The 16,647-nt window shown below is 39.5% G+C and overlaps 1 protein-coding gene across 4 annotated transcripts in view; it reads left to right on the plus strand.

The window, feature by feature from the left end:
• Positions 1-16,647, plus strand: part of St7 (suppression of tumorigenicity 7) — a 228,886-nt gene that overhangs the window by 30,498 nt on the left and 181,741 nt on the right. Inside the window, exon 1 of one of the 4 annotated variants that reach the window (XM_051175720.1) lies at positions 15,194-15,286. The exons of the other annotated variants lie outside the window; for them this stretch is intronic. Within the exon in view, the coding sequence (XP_051031677.1) occupies positions 15,274-15,286 (13 nt within the window). The 5' untranslated portion in view covers positions 15,194-15,273. Of the gene's footprint in view, positions 1-15,193; positions 15,287-16,647 lie in introns of those variants that run through there. 4 annotated transcript variants of the gene reach the window in all.

Raw genomic sequence — 16,647 nt, forward strand, 5'->3', positions numbered from 1 at the left:
AAAGATCTGGATATAAACTGCAGGCTTACATTATTTTTTTAAATCTTCTAGTGATTTAGGATTGTGTTGCGGTTCCTGCCTCTTCATACTCAAATACAGATGGATTTGTTTTCCACTTTTTTGTTTCTAGTAGTAACTCTTATGCCTGTGTTCAGAGTGTGGTAGTGCATTTGGGGAAAAACTGTAGGGAACTGAGCTAAAATGCCTGCCCACTTTCACAAAAGTCTGGCTGGTGCTAGATAACATGGACTGGTTAACCTTGCTTCATCATACCAGACTTGTCTATGTGCACATACTCTTGGCATAACCAGGCAGGATATGAAGTCTTTATTATGTTCTCTCTGTAGTCTGTTAACAGTCATTTCCAGACTGTTCTAAGCACTTTGCATAATAATCTAACCATCGATGTTGTGGATGAGAAACTTGGCTCTCTAAGGGAAGGAATCAGGCATGCCTGTGCTATACTGCCTCCCAAACTGCTTGAGATTGGTATATCTCCTCTCTCTAGTCTAAACACTCTGGCCATTAACAAGCTTAGGTATTTCAAATTGGAGAGCTCTGGTGTTTAGGGGTTATGACAGAATCACTGCCCGCAGTCTGGAGCTTCAAATGGTCCAGAGATGGGAAGGCAGCCTGGCCTGATGCTTTTTCAAGAATTTATGCTATAAACATCTCATCTTAGATAAATGTTGTGAAGCCTCAGCCCCTTTGCAGACACAGTCCCAAGTTATGATAAGATATCTAGTGAGAGGTAAAAGAGATGCAATCAATGTCTGTGAGCAGGGGAAGAACGAGCAGACATCCCTGTGGCCCAGAAAGGCCAGAGATGCAAAGTTAAAGCTCACAGCTAGTGTTATTTTCATGACCTGAATGATCTGCTATAGCTATTTATTTATGCAGTATTATAAAACAGTAGACCCATTTGCTGACTACTAAACCAGTTGTTCTGATATTAAAGTTTCTGTTTTTAACGTTGCTTGTGCCAGAAGTTTCTATTTAAAGCCAATTATTTTTTGTTTTTTAGACTTTTTAATTTAGAAACAATCTTATTTTACATATCAGTCCCAGTTCCCTCTCCCTCCCATCTTCCCATGCCCCCCATCAACCCCCTTCTCCCCTCCCCCAGTCCCACTCCCTATCAACTCCCCAGGGAGAGTGAGGCCTTCCATAGGGGAATCATCAAAGTCTGTCAAGTCATTTGGGGCAGGACCTAGGTCCTCCATGTATCTGGACTGAGAGTATATCCCTCCATGGGGAATGGACACCCAAAGTCCATTTGTGCACTAGGGATAAATACTGGCTTCACTGTCAGAGGCCCCATAGACTTCTGAGGCCTCCTGACTGGCACCCACATTCAGAGGGCTTGGTTCAGTCAAATGCTGGTTCCCCAGCTTTACGACTGGGATCCCTGTCAGGTCAGATGTTTCTGTGGGTTATTCCAGCACGGTCTTGACCCCTTTGCTCTTCACTCCTCCCTCTCTACAACTGGATTCCAGGAGTATGGCTTAGTGCTTCTAATTAATTGTTAAAGAGTGTTTGGAGATAAACTGTGGACTACAGGCATTATCTTTTACTGCCACTGGAGAATGTCTAAAAGATTTATTTTATGCTAATTTATATGTATGTGTCTGTGGTTGTATACTGTGTGTGCCTATGTACATGTGCACTTATGGATGCCAGATGAGGGTGTTGGATTCTTTGTAGCTACAATTACAGTTGGTTGTGAGTTGCCCAGTGTGGGTGCTGGGAACTAAAAAATTGTTGGTCTCCTCTTGTGGAGCAGCAAGAGCTCTCAACTGCTGAGTCATCTCTCTAGCCTTGAGAATTTCTTTTCTTTTCTTTTTCTTTTTTTTTTTTTTTTTAAGACAGGGTTTCTCTGTGGCTTTGGAGGCTGTCCTGGAACTAGCTCTGTAGACCAGGCTGGTCTTGAATTCACAGAGATCTGCCTGCCTCTGCCTCCTGAGTGCTGGGATTAAAGGCGTGCACCACTACTGCCTGGCTGCCATGAGAATTCTTAAGGCATAGACATTTTTGTGTTTTTGAGAGGGGAAGGGATCTCTGTTACTTATGCTGGGCTTGCACTTACAAACCTCCTCCCCAACTTGCTGAGTGCTGTGTTACAGGTGTGTACTACCATGTCTGGCATTGCATTTTAAATTTAAATAGCTATATATAGGCATTTACTAGATAAGACAGGCTTCAAAGAGCTTTAATACCCCCATGATGGGGGAGGCTTTGGGCCTTTTTCATGCAGTTTACTATCTCTTTCAGTGGTCATCAGTTATCCTGTACTATCATCATTTGCATTTACAGCTAATTATGTAGGCTCTAAAAATAACTATCGTAGTAAATGGAAGTTTCTTCTAAGTTTTGGGGCACTAGGAAGACTAGTGGATGCGTTGGAGGGTCCCACCAGAGACCATGTGGAAATGCCTATGGGGATTTGTGCTGTTATAATGTCTGATGGGTGTGACTGGGCATCCATGCCTAGGAGCTGGAGGTTAACTGTTTAGTCTAATCCTGCCCAAAGCATTTCTAGCATCCTGTTGGAGAAATGCTGGTGGCTGTTTTGGAAGGTAAGAATTTTATTAAAGTTTAGAGATACCAGCATTCAAAGCCTGTATCATTTTACAAAAGCTCCTGTATTTGGTTTACATTCTCCAAAACTCTCACCCTAAAGATTTTCTATGCTTTAGCTTGAGTCAAATAAGTAGTAGAGTATTTTAAAGTTGATGATGGAAAATATAGGAAGCTATTGATATTTGCTTAGAGTTGACATAGTGAAACTGGTATGGTATCTGATGTGCTTAAAAATCCAGGGAAATGATTGAAAAGTGTATTCTTCAAGTAGAGGAAAAAGGAGTAATGGAGGTATGGGTCTCAAGTGAGTTGAAACCCCAAGCAGCTATGATTTCTCTCCATTTTAGAAGACAAATTGCATCACTACTAGTCTTTTTTGTAAGAGAGTGTATTTATAAATTGTATTTCCAAATTTCCAGGCTACCTTCTTCAAAGAACATCATAGGAAAGAAAGCAACCAATGCTAGGCGAGGTTGAGCAGCTTGCCTGCTTTCTGTTGTGATGTGGCCTACAGGAGTCAGGCTGGAAATGAGCTCTTCATCTGATAGGTCAGTCTCTCTCTCTCTCTCTCTCTCTCTCTCTCTCTCTCTCTCTCTCTCTCTCTCTCTCTCTCTCTCTGTGTGTGTGTGTGTGTGTGTGTGACAGAAAGTAAGGTGATTCAGGTGCAGGGCAGGGGGTAGTACTTTTGGAAGGTCTGTATTAGGTGTTAGCCGATCAGGGGTTTCTGGAGTCAAGCTTGGAAGAAGGTATTGCCTCTGTAACATATGTAACCAGAGACAGTGTGTGATAGTCTCAGAACTATTGTCACTTTTGGGGCAGTTATTTGTGAAAGACTGACAATTGTGTTAATGTCAATATAAGCTATCTATGTATTTAAAAGGACAGAGGTGACCATTTTCCTTATTCTCCCCCTTTAATAGCACAGTAAGTACAAGATTCTTACTCTGATAAAATATAATCAGAATTTCCATTATGCCCAGAGGAAAATGTGTAATAAAAACATGTGGAAAGCTGGTTTGTGTATATCATTTTAGCCACAAATCAATGAAGATTATTTTGGTATTTCAGGTTTACAGTGTAGCATTTGGTTATTTTTGAGATTCATTTAACTAATTTCACTTGGTAGTGTGATATGTTTTCAGTGCAATATACTTCAAGTGTTAGCCAGGTATATGTCATCCAATGTGTTGGAGTGTTAGTGTTCTCCCTCTCTCTTCCTTTGCCTCCCCTGATCCCTGACTCTGTACATATTAAATGCAGAATACTTAAGTAGGAGCTATTGAGTGAAAACTTACCCAAATCAAATATATAGAGCGTACATATAATCTCCTATGTTACTTACAATATCAGATGCATCATTCTTTCTCCTCTCTCTCTCTCTCTCTCTCTCTCTCTCTCTCTCTCTTTTTGAGACAGGGTTTCTCTGTGGCTTTTGAGCCTGTCCTCTAACTAGCTCTGTAGACTAGGCTGGTCTTGAACTCACAGAGATCTGTCTGCTTCTGCCTCCACAGTGCTGGGATTAAAGGCATACACAACCACTGCCTGGCCAGATGCATCTTCTGAGTTAGAGTTTTAGACTGTGGATTTTCCCTTGTGGTCTATTGAGGGACTTTGAAAGATTTCTGAGGAAGAGATGTAAATGTGTTGTCATAAGCCATGATACCCACTGAATTGAGTCTTTTTACTAAGAATATCTTTGCACTGCTGTAGTATGTTCTTTTTGTCATGTATGGAACCCCACAGAAGTTCCCCTTTAGGGGTTTCCTTATATTTCTCTACATTCTGATGAATAAATACTAACAAGTATAGGTAATATAACTTTTAGTAGAGTAGCTTGGTCCAGATATGGAATTGCTATCTCTTGGATATGTATCAGAAAAAAATTGAATTATGGTCAACCCTCCCCCCAGTGCTCTGAAGATATTTTCATGGATAGTGATGACCAGAGGTGCAGGGAGGTGACTAGAAGGTCATAGTATCCACTTGTATCATAATTTTACCACTTAGAAAGGATGGAATAGTTTGCTTTTAAAATCTCCTAGGCATTCAGAAGCATGCTGTGCATATCATAAGAAAAACACACAGTTCCAAGACGGCTAGGGTTCTGTAGAGAGACCCTGTCTCAGAAAAAATCAAACAACAAAAAACAAAACAAACAAACAAACAAAACAAATAACATGTAGACCTTTTCAAAACTTTGCAAGTAGAGAATTTTAAAAATTTAAAACTTTTTTTTTATGCTTTAAAAGAGCAATTCATGGCTTTATGGTAAGATAGAGAACATGATTTTGACCATGTAACATAAACATTCAATCAGTGTTATAGTACAAAAATATACTAAAGTAATCGGTACATTTTAGGGTTTTCATTTCAAGATACTGTCATTAATTGAAAGCTGCAGGAAATGAACATCCTAACCTCATCTTATATGACAGCTACGGTGCCGGTTAGTTTTTGTCACCTCGACACAAACTATAGTCATGAGGGGGTGGGGGGAAATGGAAGCTTAACTTGAAGAATTGCCTCCATCACATTGGCTGGCAGGGAAGTCTGTTGGCCTTATCAGGGTTAATGAGGGATACATGAGGGCCCAACTCACTGTGGGCAGTGCGTCCTTGGGCAGGTGGTTGTGGGCTGTATAAGAAAGCAGCCAGTAAGCAGCATTCCTCCGTGGTCTCTGCTTCAGTTGCCACCTCTGGGTTCCTGCCTGAGTTTATGTTTTAGCTCCTCTGGAGCCGAAGAAACCCTTTCCTCCCTAAGTTGCTCTTTTTGTTATCACAGAAATAGAAAAGAAGCTAGGGCAGGTGGTATTTTTCATTAATGCATGCATACAAATGCACTTATACTCTTACACCGAAGAGAACTACCAAAAAGAGGGCCTCAATTTGCAAATTCCAAAACTCAGTGGCTATCACACATTTTATTCCTAAGGCACTGAATTAGCCTAGGGCACTTGAGCAGCTAAGTTGTTGTTTTAAGCTTTAGGAGAGAAATGTGGATATTATAGCTGAACTTGTCTCCATAAGACCTTAACTCTAAGACACATTTTTTTTCCCTCAATAGACATAGATTCACCTTTAAGACATTTTTTTAAATAGACATATTCTAATGATGAATGCCTGAAAACAGAGCTTTGATTATAGAAGTAAAACCTTTTTTTTCTTTTCATGTTTGTTTTTATGGGCAACATATAATATGATTATACCTTATGACTGGTGTTTAAAAATAAATACCAATCCTTATTTTTATTATTATTTAGGAATAAGTGCTTAAGTGTAACTTTAAAATAGTACATAGGGCTAAAAAGTTGTGTTACAGAATTGGTTAAAAGGATATTCCTTCATGAAACATTTTGGGTAAAAGGAACCACTTATGATATTTTAATCTATATTTTATAAGGGCAACTTGATTCAAGTGCAATGAGAAGTATTTGGGAGAAACAGTGTGTGTGAAAAAGACAAGTTTTGTGTTTCCTTTCCTCAGCTATTTTTGCAACATGGATCTGTTTAAATATCACTGTATAATGCCTGGGACATCACTGGTCTCTGCCATTTGCTCATATGACCTCTTCTATCCTCAATGTAGACCAGCAGGTTGACTGATTTATTCTCTTTCTTCTTCTTCCTTTCTTTTTTTCTAAAGAAACATACATTCTTAAGCATCTTTTAACTCTTTTTGTTTGTTTTTTTCAAGACATGGTTTCTCTATGTAAAAGCTAAAAGTTCTGGCTGTCCTGAAATTCTCTACCAGGCTGGCCTCAAACTCACAGAAATCTGCCTGTTTCTGCCTCCCTAGTGCTGGGATTAAAGGTGTGTGTTACCACTGCCCAACTTTTTAAAAAAATATATTAATGTTTTGCCTGCATGTGTGTCTGTATGAGGGTGTCAGATCCCCTGGAACTGGAGTCATAGTTGTGGGTCCTGGGAATTGAAACTGGATCTTCTAGAAGAGTAGCCATTCCCTTAACCATTGAGCCTTCTCTTCAGCCCTGTATCATTTTTACATTATTAGTATAGAGACAAGTTCTGGTGAAGTGGAATGTATTTGTTAATATGTTATGATAAAATACTTAAAATTGTTCATGTTATTTAGCACCATTTACTTATGATTTATTATGAAACACTAAACACTATTTTATGACTAAAAATCAAATTTTATTTTTTTTAACATTTTGTTGAAATCTTTTTTCTCTTTTTTAATTAAATTAGAAACAATCTTGTTTTACATATCAATCCCAGTTCTCTCTCCATCCCCTCCTTCCATGCCCCCCACTGACCTCCTATCCCATCCCCTTTCTGCTTCCCAGGGAGGGTGAAGCCTTCCATGGTGGATCATCAAAGTCTGTCACATCATTTGGAGCAGGGCCTAGGCCCTCCTCCATGTATCTAGACTGAGAATGTATCCCTCCAGGGGGAATGGATGCCCAAAGTCCATTTGTGCATTAGGGAAAAATACTGACCCACTACCAGAGATCCCATAGACTGCCCAGGCTTCATAACTGACACCCACATTCGGGATGGGTCTGGGTTGGTCCTATTCTGGTTTCCCAGTTAGCAGTCTGGGGTTCATGAGCTCACCCTTGTTCAGGTCAGCTGTTTCTGTGGGTTTCCCCAGCCTGGTCTTGACCCCTTTGCTCATCACTCCTCCCTCTCTACGACTGGATTCCAGGAGTTCTGCTCAGTGTTTATATGTAGGCGTCTGCTTCTGCTTCCATCAGCTACTGGATGAAGGGTCTAAATGGCATTTAAGGTAGTCATCAATCTCATTATAAGGGAAGGACAGTTAAGGTAGCCTCTCCCCTATTGCTTAGATTCTTAGTTTGGGTCATCTTTGTAGATCTCTGGACATTTCCCTAAATGCCAGATTATTCTTTAAACCTATAATGGCTCCCTCTATTAGGTATCTCTTTTCTCGCTCTCCTCTATTCTTCCCCTGACGCTATCCTCCTGCTCCTTCATGTCCTCCCCTTCTCCTACCCCCCCCTCCCAGCTGTGCTCCCAATTTGCTCAGGAGATCTTGCCCCTTTCCCATTTTCCAGGGGACCATATATGTCTCTCTTAGGGTCCTCTATGTGTCCTAACTTCTCCGGCAGTGTGGATTGTAGCCTGTTAATCCTTTGCTCTGTATCTGAAATCCCTATATGAGTGAGTACATACCATGTTTGTCTTTTTGTAACTGTATTACCTCATTCAGGATGGTTTCTTCTAGTTCCATCCATTTGCCTTCGAATTTCAAGATTCCATTGTTTTTTTCCCACTGAGTAGTACTTCATTGTGTAAATGTACCACATTTTCTTTATCCATTATTCTTCAGTTGAGGGGATCTAGGTTGCTTCCAGGTTGTGGCTATTACAAATAATACTGTTATGAACAGATGTTCTTGTTATATGAATGTGCAACTTTTGGGTATATACCTAAGAGTGGAATTACTGCACCTTGAGGTAGACTGATTCCTGTTGTCCTGAGGAACTGCCATACTGATTTCCAAAGTGGCTGTACGAGTTTGCACTCCCACCAGTAGTTGAGGAGTGTTCCCCTTTCTCCACATCCTATCCAGCATAAGCTGTCAATGGTGTTAGCCATTCTAACAGGGGCAAGATGGTATCTCTGAGTTGTTTTGATTTGCATTTCCCTGGTGGCTAAGGATGTTGAACAATTTTATTTTAGCATTGTAGCAAATCTAAAAGCCATTGATCTCGTCCTAGATTCAGCTCCCTTTCTTCTTAGCCTATAGTGAGCCATAAACACTCCACATAGTGCTAGAATTAGTAGGAAAGTGTGTCCAGTATTCATGGGCACTTGTTTCAACATTTTAAAAAAGATTTATTTATTTTTAATTCTGTATATGTGTGTACGTGCCAGCGTGAGTTTATGTACATCATGGGAATTCACTTCCATCACGTGCCTGCAAATGCCCAGTCAAGCCAGAGGGCATGGGCATTCCTGAAACTGGAGTTACAGGGGTTGAGAAGCACCTGATGTGAGTGCTGGGAACCAAACCTAGATTCTCTGTAGGAGCAATGTGTGCTCCTAAGTGTTGAGCCCTCTGTCCAGCCTCTCTTGTCAAATTTTTAATGAGTTGCGGAAGGTATAATTGACAGAGCTCATGAGACCTGGTTCCTTCTTTCATATCATATCACAAGTTCTCTTAAGTGCCGATGGGCTGTGGAAATAATGACTAACGTGGAACACTGTTTTAAGATATGAGAGGAAGCTCAGTTCTCAGACACTAATTTAAAAATAAATTATGTTCATGAAAAGTATATAGGACATGTTTCTGCTAAGAATAAAAAGGGAAACAAGGGTCTGGGAAAGAAATATGAGCTGAATTGAGAAATTTCATATATAAGAATATTTCAGTGGAGAGGCCTCTCTAGTTAGTTGCTTTCACACTCAAAAGGCTAATGTGTTTTGTCTGAGAGTTCTAACTATACACATCATGAGACAAAATGTTTCAGAGCTGTTTTACTATTGAAAAAGAAAGTCAGTGATGGTAGGTTTATAATACTAATTAGTAAATGATGCCAACTCCTGCCATGTTCCCATCTAAACAGTTGTGCTTTTAATGGTATTTCCATGTGAACTCAACAGCAAAGTAGCTCTTATCTGTGCAACTGAGGTCAGAGTTGCCTAAGAAGGACCCAAAGGAGATCTTTCTCTAAATTTAATACCTTCAATGTTCATCTCATGCCCTTTGTCTAGTATGTTTATAAGTAGAATCAATGTAACATTTTAGGTAGTAAACCTTTCCAAGGAGTGCAGTTGTCACAGTGTGTTACTCTGTTCTTTCCTCCTCCATGTTGTCCTTGTGTTTTAGGAATGGAACAAAACATACTTGCCTATTCTAGAGGATTGGGTTTCCTGGTTTAGGAAGTGGTCAGCTACTCAAGCTTGTCTATTTATCCTTTAACGAGCATTGCTGAACATATGATTAAACAGTACAATTTGTATTCTTTATCACGTATAATGTCTATTTATAATTAAAATTCATATGACTCTAATTAACTGCCACTTAGAATAAATATTAGCAAAACTAAAACAGAAATACAATTAAGTTTTATGAAGCCTTTATAATTCTTTAACTATTTCTTTCCGGCTGTTATTATATATGGTTTATGGTTACAAAACTCTGTCTTAATTTATTATTTCAAAATCAATTGGTCTCTTAGCTGATGGATTGCACAGGTTTTAGGCTGACATTACGTATACAATAAAAGTACCCTCTAAAAACTGGATAGAGTGGGTGTCATAGTGAGCTGTACTACTTTTGCAACAGTGAAGATGTCTGTAAACTAGAAAGCAGAAACGGCCATTGATTCTACTGTCAGGCATTAGCTGGCTGCTTTGCATTTTAAAAGTTAATTTTATTTTTAATATATTTTGTTTTAAAAAATTAACCATGGTAAAATATATACACCAGATAAACACACCCTAAAATCTTTCTAAATGGTCAAGTGTGCAGTTCAGTAGTAGGATATTTACATTGTTCAACCAATTTTTAATTTACAAAACTGTAATTCCGTATCCTGTAATCAGTAAATCCCCATCTCTCTCTCCCCCTGCCTCTAATTTCTGTCTCTTTCTGTATACTTTATGTACCACCTGTACATGAATTTGCTCCTCTGTGACTTGCTTTTTCATTTATCATGATGTCTTTAAGGTTCATTTGGGTTAGAGCACATATCAGAATTCTCCTTGTATCTTTTTTTTTTTTTTTTTTTTTTTTTTTTTTTGGTCTGTGTAGTGTTTTTAAAACCCTGCAAACCCATGATGTTATTCCTATTTCTTTGTAAATTATTTGTCTGTGGATCTCTGTGAGTTCAAGGCCAGCCTGGTCTACAGAGTGAGTTCCAGGACAGATACCAAAGCTACATAGAGAGACCCTGTCTTGGAAAAAAAAAATTATTTGTCTGTAACAAAAATGTGTTACTGATGTTATCTGATATTAGTATATATAATTTCCTTTTCTACAGGTTGAGTATCCTTGATTTCAAATATTCAGGGCCAAAACTGTTTCAGATGCATGTTTCTTCAGATTTTGGAATACTGTAAATGCATAGTAAGATATCTTTGGGGTCAAGCCCATGTGTAGACATAAAATTTTCTTATGATTCATGAATGCTCTGTATCCATAGTCTGCGAGCAATTAAAATATACTTTTAGTGCCTCTATTTTGGCTGAAATCTGTTCCATGAGATCAGGTGTGGAATTTTCCATTTGGAGAGCATGCTTGCATTGTAGATGTTTGTGTTCTGAGCACCCAGGCTTCCTTCTTTGGACTGTTCAGCTGTAAGAGATCTGATACTCTTGTTCTGTAGACTGAGAAACTGAGGCTTGGAGGGGAATAATTTACAAGTAGCAATTGCAGATCTAAACCCAGGACTGTATGATTCTAGAGTTCTAGTTTATGCAGTATGCTTCCCATTGGTCATAAGTGTGAGTGTTTTAAATAAAGCCGTGCTAAAGGAAAGTTTCTTTGCAGCCAAAAACTATCTGTGACCTTATGCTTTGTTCCAGAGAAGCTATAATGCCGAGTGTGTTTGTAGTAAGCGCAAGTCATTTCCCAAGCATAACTTGAGTGTATTTTCTCTTGGCTTCATTTCTGGCTCAACACTGGGTTATTTCCAAGAAAATCGTGTTTCTTTGATGAGAAATATGTTTTCCTTGGTCTTTCAGAAATCTAGAGGTAAGAGAGAAGAAATTACCTGAAGGACAAGGTTAAGTGGATACACCATCCCCAGGAACTTGGTTGACAAGAGACTGGTGCAGCTCACTATGACATCATTATATTTTAGGGATTCAAGGACATCAGAAATAATCCATGTTCTTCTTTTCACAAATCAGGTTTTTAATTGCCAAATCTCCTAAGTAAGTTAATTGTGTGGTTAAGATTTAATCTAAATTTATTTATCAATAATTCTGTTTGAGCCAGTGTTGGTGGACAGAGCCAACTTTCATCATAGCAAAACAATGGTTGCTGGTATATACAGTTTCTTGGCTTATCGTGTAATTGTGAGGAAACTTGGAAATCTTAGGTGATTTTCATTTTTTGAGGAGTTTTGATGACGAGAAATACATGTGGGATGGAAATGATTCCATCCTGTGAAAGTAGCTTTAGCATTTACCTTCACCAATTCAAATGCAATAGGGGATCAAGATACTCAACTACCAAAGCTGTGCATTCTCTCACAGTGTCTTTTGAAATGCAGGGAGCTGGGGTCGGCCTTTCTGTGAGTTCCTGTCCCCACATCCTAGACAGTGGTTGATGGGGTCCATTACTCTCAGTCTATTCAGTGCCAGAAACTTCTTCCAGGGAATGTTAAATCAATGACAGAAGAGTATACAGAACACAAGCTTGTTTGTGTGTGGTCTACAAGCTATTTTCTAATATTGATTAAAATTTCAAAAGGGTAATATTTTATGATATGTGATGATTATTTTAAGTTTTGTTCAGAGTCTGTACAGTTTCATCAGAATACAGCTGCCTTCATTTATTTAAAATGTTGATGGGAAGTTTTAGATGAAAATGGCAGTTCAGTTGTGATAGAGACCGGAAAGGTGGTGTAACATCTAAAATATTTACTATTTGGCATTGTATAGCATGACTTAGCCAACACATTGCAAAACATAAGAATGATTAATGTATTGGAAAGCCATGACCCTTGTAACCTCTTTTGCTTACCTGGGATGCTAGCTGAATTCGACCATATTTTCTCGAAGAGTTTCTCATTTTTTCTCCCTCCAGAACAACCGAGAGCAGCTCATTCATGACTATTTTCCTGACTTCATCTGCTTATTTTCTAGTGGTTCTTTTTGTGGACCAGGTGATCAGACTAAAACCACACAGGAAGGGTTGTGGTCTGCCTGATGAAGCTGTTCTACACAAGGATGTTCCAGACACGTTACCTCCCTATTTGTTGTTGAAACCTGGAATTTGATTCTGGCCTTCATAGGAGAACATTGATTCAAACATACAACGTGGCTTTCACTCTTAGTGAGCTGAATAAACCTATTGCTGTTAGGTTCATGTTTGTAAGGAGAAAATCTTAATTATTCATTTTCAGCTTTAGGTATGCATGTCATAATTCATTACATTAAAATTATTAATGTGCATTCTTTTTTGTCGATTAACCTTCAATACTTAAAATACTTACCCCCCCCCCATCCTTTTGTTTTGTTTTTGATTTTCAAGACAGGGTTTCTTTGTGTAACCCTAGCTGACCTGGAACTCACTTTGTGGACCAGACTGGCCTCGAACTCAAAAAGATCCACCTGCCTCTGCCTCCCAAGTGCTGGGATTAAAGGTATGTGCCAGCACTTTCTGCTCCCCCCATCTTCTCATAGAGGAAAAGCATCAATGGTCAGGATGTTTTACTCTACTCTTTTAAAGCTATCTCCCTTCCTTCCCACTCTGGTTATTCAGTGTTGGGTTCCTTGAGGTCCATGGAAGAAGAGAGGGCCCTGCTACTATATATATAAGAAGATTGTGCCTGGCAGCCATTGAAAACTTTGAATGCTGTCACTATTATTTGAAAGCTTAGAAGGTGTCCTTAGTTGAAGATTTGGAGTTTGGAAATCTCCTGTCCGGTTCACCCATGCATTTGTTCATAACTGTGTCCTGTGTCTTGGTGAAGATATAGCACCTGTCTGAGTCATAGGAACGAGTTGGGCACTGCTCACTTACTATTTTGCAGGGCTGTTGTACTATCTGGTCTGTGAGGTGAGGGATGTGGGTGGAGCTCACTCACTATTAGGAGTTGGGTTCAGTCTGGGGGACTCTGCTTCAGCCACAGACACTTTGAGTGGAGCCTTCTCAGACTTTGATGTGAGCCCAAGCTGCTCAGTAAGCAAAGGTAAGTTAGAAGTGCCAAAAGATGAAAGGGAATGCTGAGGTTGTTTGCAGACTGAGTGCCTTATGTGAAACCAGGAGAGGGCTGAGGGGAGACGTCTCAGGTAAAGTTTGCCCTTGATGCATCAGCAAGAGAAAGTCAGGATGAGGTGTAATCTAAGGTTAGCTGTGATGTGTAGTGAGGAGGGTAAGAAATGAGTTGTGGATAATGTAGGGAAACCCTCTATTATCATTTCTACAACGTGGAAAAGAGGGTGAACGGTTATCGACTGACTCAAACCTTTAATTGTAAAGTGAGTTGCTGTATGGGTTAGAAATGTAAGCTATTGTGGGAAAGCTATGGTTTGGGGGTTTAAGAGGGAACAAGGAAGTAGGGGCGGTGCTTATTCTCCTCTGGGGAAAATAGAGAGCCAGGGGCTCATGTGGTAGAGCTACTCCAAGTAAGAAAGTCATGGGAGGGAGAGAGGGATTTCCTCACTCCTTGCTCTGTCCCTGTGGCCTAGATGGCTTGGACTTGCACAGGTTTAATGCACGCTGCTGTGGGCGCTGTATGTTCTTGTGCGCAACTATCCTGCTGTGTCTGGAAGATAGTTTCCTTGCAGTTACCCCCCTCTCTCCCACTTCTGGCTCTTATGCAAACCGTCTTAGCAATCAGCAATCAGCAGCAATCTTCAGAGTAGCTGCTGTTTTGTAATCCCCGAAGTTCTGAGGCAGAGGTGGGTGGATCTCTGGGAGTCCAAGGCCAGCCTAGTCTATACATTGGAAGCTTCTGGCCAGTCAAGGCCCTACTGTGAGGTCCTGTCTCAAAAAACAAAGCAGAGCAAATAGCTGCAATTTTGGTGTTTATTTACTAGCTCTAAATTGTAAATTGTCCAGATGTTCAAGTTACTTGGAAAAGGAAGAAAAGTTGTGGAAAAAATACATTTTTCTTTGTCTTATCGTTAGGAAAGGTAAATAATTATATCATGATAGAGTAGCCATATATTCAAGATCATAACAACTGGCAGTGAAGTGCCAGATGGTGGTGGCACACACTTCTAATCCCAGCACTTGGGAGGCAAAGGTAGCTGGATCTCTGAGTTAGAGGCCAGCCTGGTCTACAGAGCAAGTTCCAGGACAGCTAGAGCTACACAGAGAATAAACATTAAATCAATAAACATTAAAAGAAAAAATTAACACTGGGCAGTGAAGGAAAAGATGGCTCAGGGTGTTTGGCAATGTGACATTAAAGATCACACTAGACAGAGTGGTCTCAGTGATGACCATATACATTTACCAGCTGAAATCTACTTCAGGACTTGGGTAAATGAGTCTGTGGTCTTAGATTCTAGAGATGCTTCTGATGATTGACTTATCACCTCTATAGGGTTCATTAAGTTTTTAGATCAACTGCATATACACGCCATGAAATGAGTGAACACAATGACCAAATGCTTGGACCCTGGCTCCTCTCAGTATGTGAATTCACAGCACAGAGAACTAGGGGAAGTAACTGATAGCATTTATTTTTTTTTTATTCCACTTAGAGAAATCAGAGAGTTAACACCCCCCCCCCCATTTTAACCTAAAATAACAGGAAACAAATGGAAATTGGGGAGACTTTTCTAAAGATGACTTCACAAAAACAGTCAAAGGGGTGCAGAGCCGCAGTGGTTACTGTTGGGTTGAGATAAGCAGAAGTGTGTGTGTGTGTGTGTGTGTGTGTGTGTGTGTGTGTGTGTGTGTGTGCGCGCACACGCTCAGCACCACAAGGCATGCTTCACCCCCAACCCCGGGCATGCCAGTTTTCCAGGGAGCTGTTTGGTTTTATGGCTGATAGAGTTGTCCTTTGAGAAATGCCTCATTATGGAATATACAGGTAAAATGAAATTTAGAATACATTCTGCCTGTCTAGAATTACTTTAAAGCAAATATTTAAATTTGCTCTTTTAAAATTGTGTTGCATTATGTAAGCTTACAAGTGCCCACCAGTTTATGCTTTAAATATGTATGAATTAGTTATATACACATTGTGACTAATTTCAGATAGCCATGCAAGGGAGTTTCTCAGACATAGCCCGTTGTTTCTTCTGTATCAGTTTGAGTCACACTCGTAGAGACTAAAACTGCAGCCCACAATGAATTCACATCTTTTCTCTTGGCCAAAAGTTTAAAGTCAAACATTTGAACAGAAAATAAAATTTATATACACAGTTCTGCAACAAAAGTCTTAGTATACAAGTGGTAGGAACACACACACACACACACACACACACACACAGACACAGAGTGTGCTTGTACTTGCTTTAGAGAAAATCTGAAATAGGGTATTGAAGATTTATAGATCAAGTGTATTTGAACACTAAACTTTACCTAGATTTTAGAAAATTCACTCTCTACAGCATATTGTGTTGAGACAGGAAGGGGCATACCTCATAGCTCAATGTAAAACAGCCAACTCTGTAACATTTTAACGGACACTCTTCCTTTAAGTGTGCTGCAAATTTCTGAAAACTTTATTGTAGTGTGTGTGTGTGTGTGTGTGTGTGTGTGTGTGTGTGTGTGTGTTTGCAAGTGTGCATGTTCCCACACTCATGGAGGTCAGGTTACAACTTTATGGAGCTGACTTTTTCCTTCTTTCACTTCACTCTGGCTCCAGACATTGAATGCAGGTCATTAGGCTTGCATGGCAGATGGTTTACCTGTTGAGCCATCTTGCCCACTGAGTATGCTTGCAGTAATGAAATTATGCCTCCTGCCCCATACTAGGAGTGCTAAGTCTTTCATTTGTAATTGCTTTTATATTGCCATTAATACACTTTTTTGTTGTTTTCAAGTAATGCTTTATATTTGCATAATTGAATTTTTTTTACATGCAACTTTAACTAGATATCAAGGGAGATACTAAGAAAAAACTTTAAAAGAAGGTAAAGGTAGACATTAAGATTAGGACAGTTTAAAATTTGTGTGTATGCTTAGAAAGAATGTATAGTTTAAGTTCTGTCATATTAATAAATGCATTCATTAGATTAACTATCTCATGTAGAAGGAAGCTATTTTGAATATTATCTTCCATTATTACTTTATTTGTTTTCAAACATGGTTACATGTAGCTCACTGCATTTGAAGAGAGTAACTCATGTTTTCAGTTCCTGAACAGTCAATTATTTTGTGTGGGAATAGATTATGCACTGTGCCATCAGCACAGCCTAAATCCACTTCTAGAACAACAAAAGGGAT

This window comes from Phodopus roborovskii, unplaced genomic scaffold (genome assembly GCF_943737965.1).
Source record: "Phodopus roborovskii unplaced genomic scaffold, PHOROB, whole genome shotgun sequence".
NCBI lineage: Eukaryota > Metazoa > Chordata > Mammalia > Rodentia > Cricetidae > Phodopus > Phodopus roborovskii.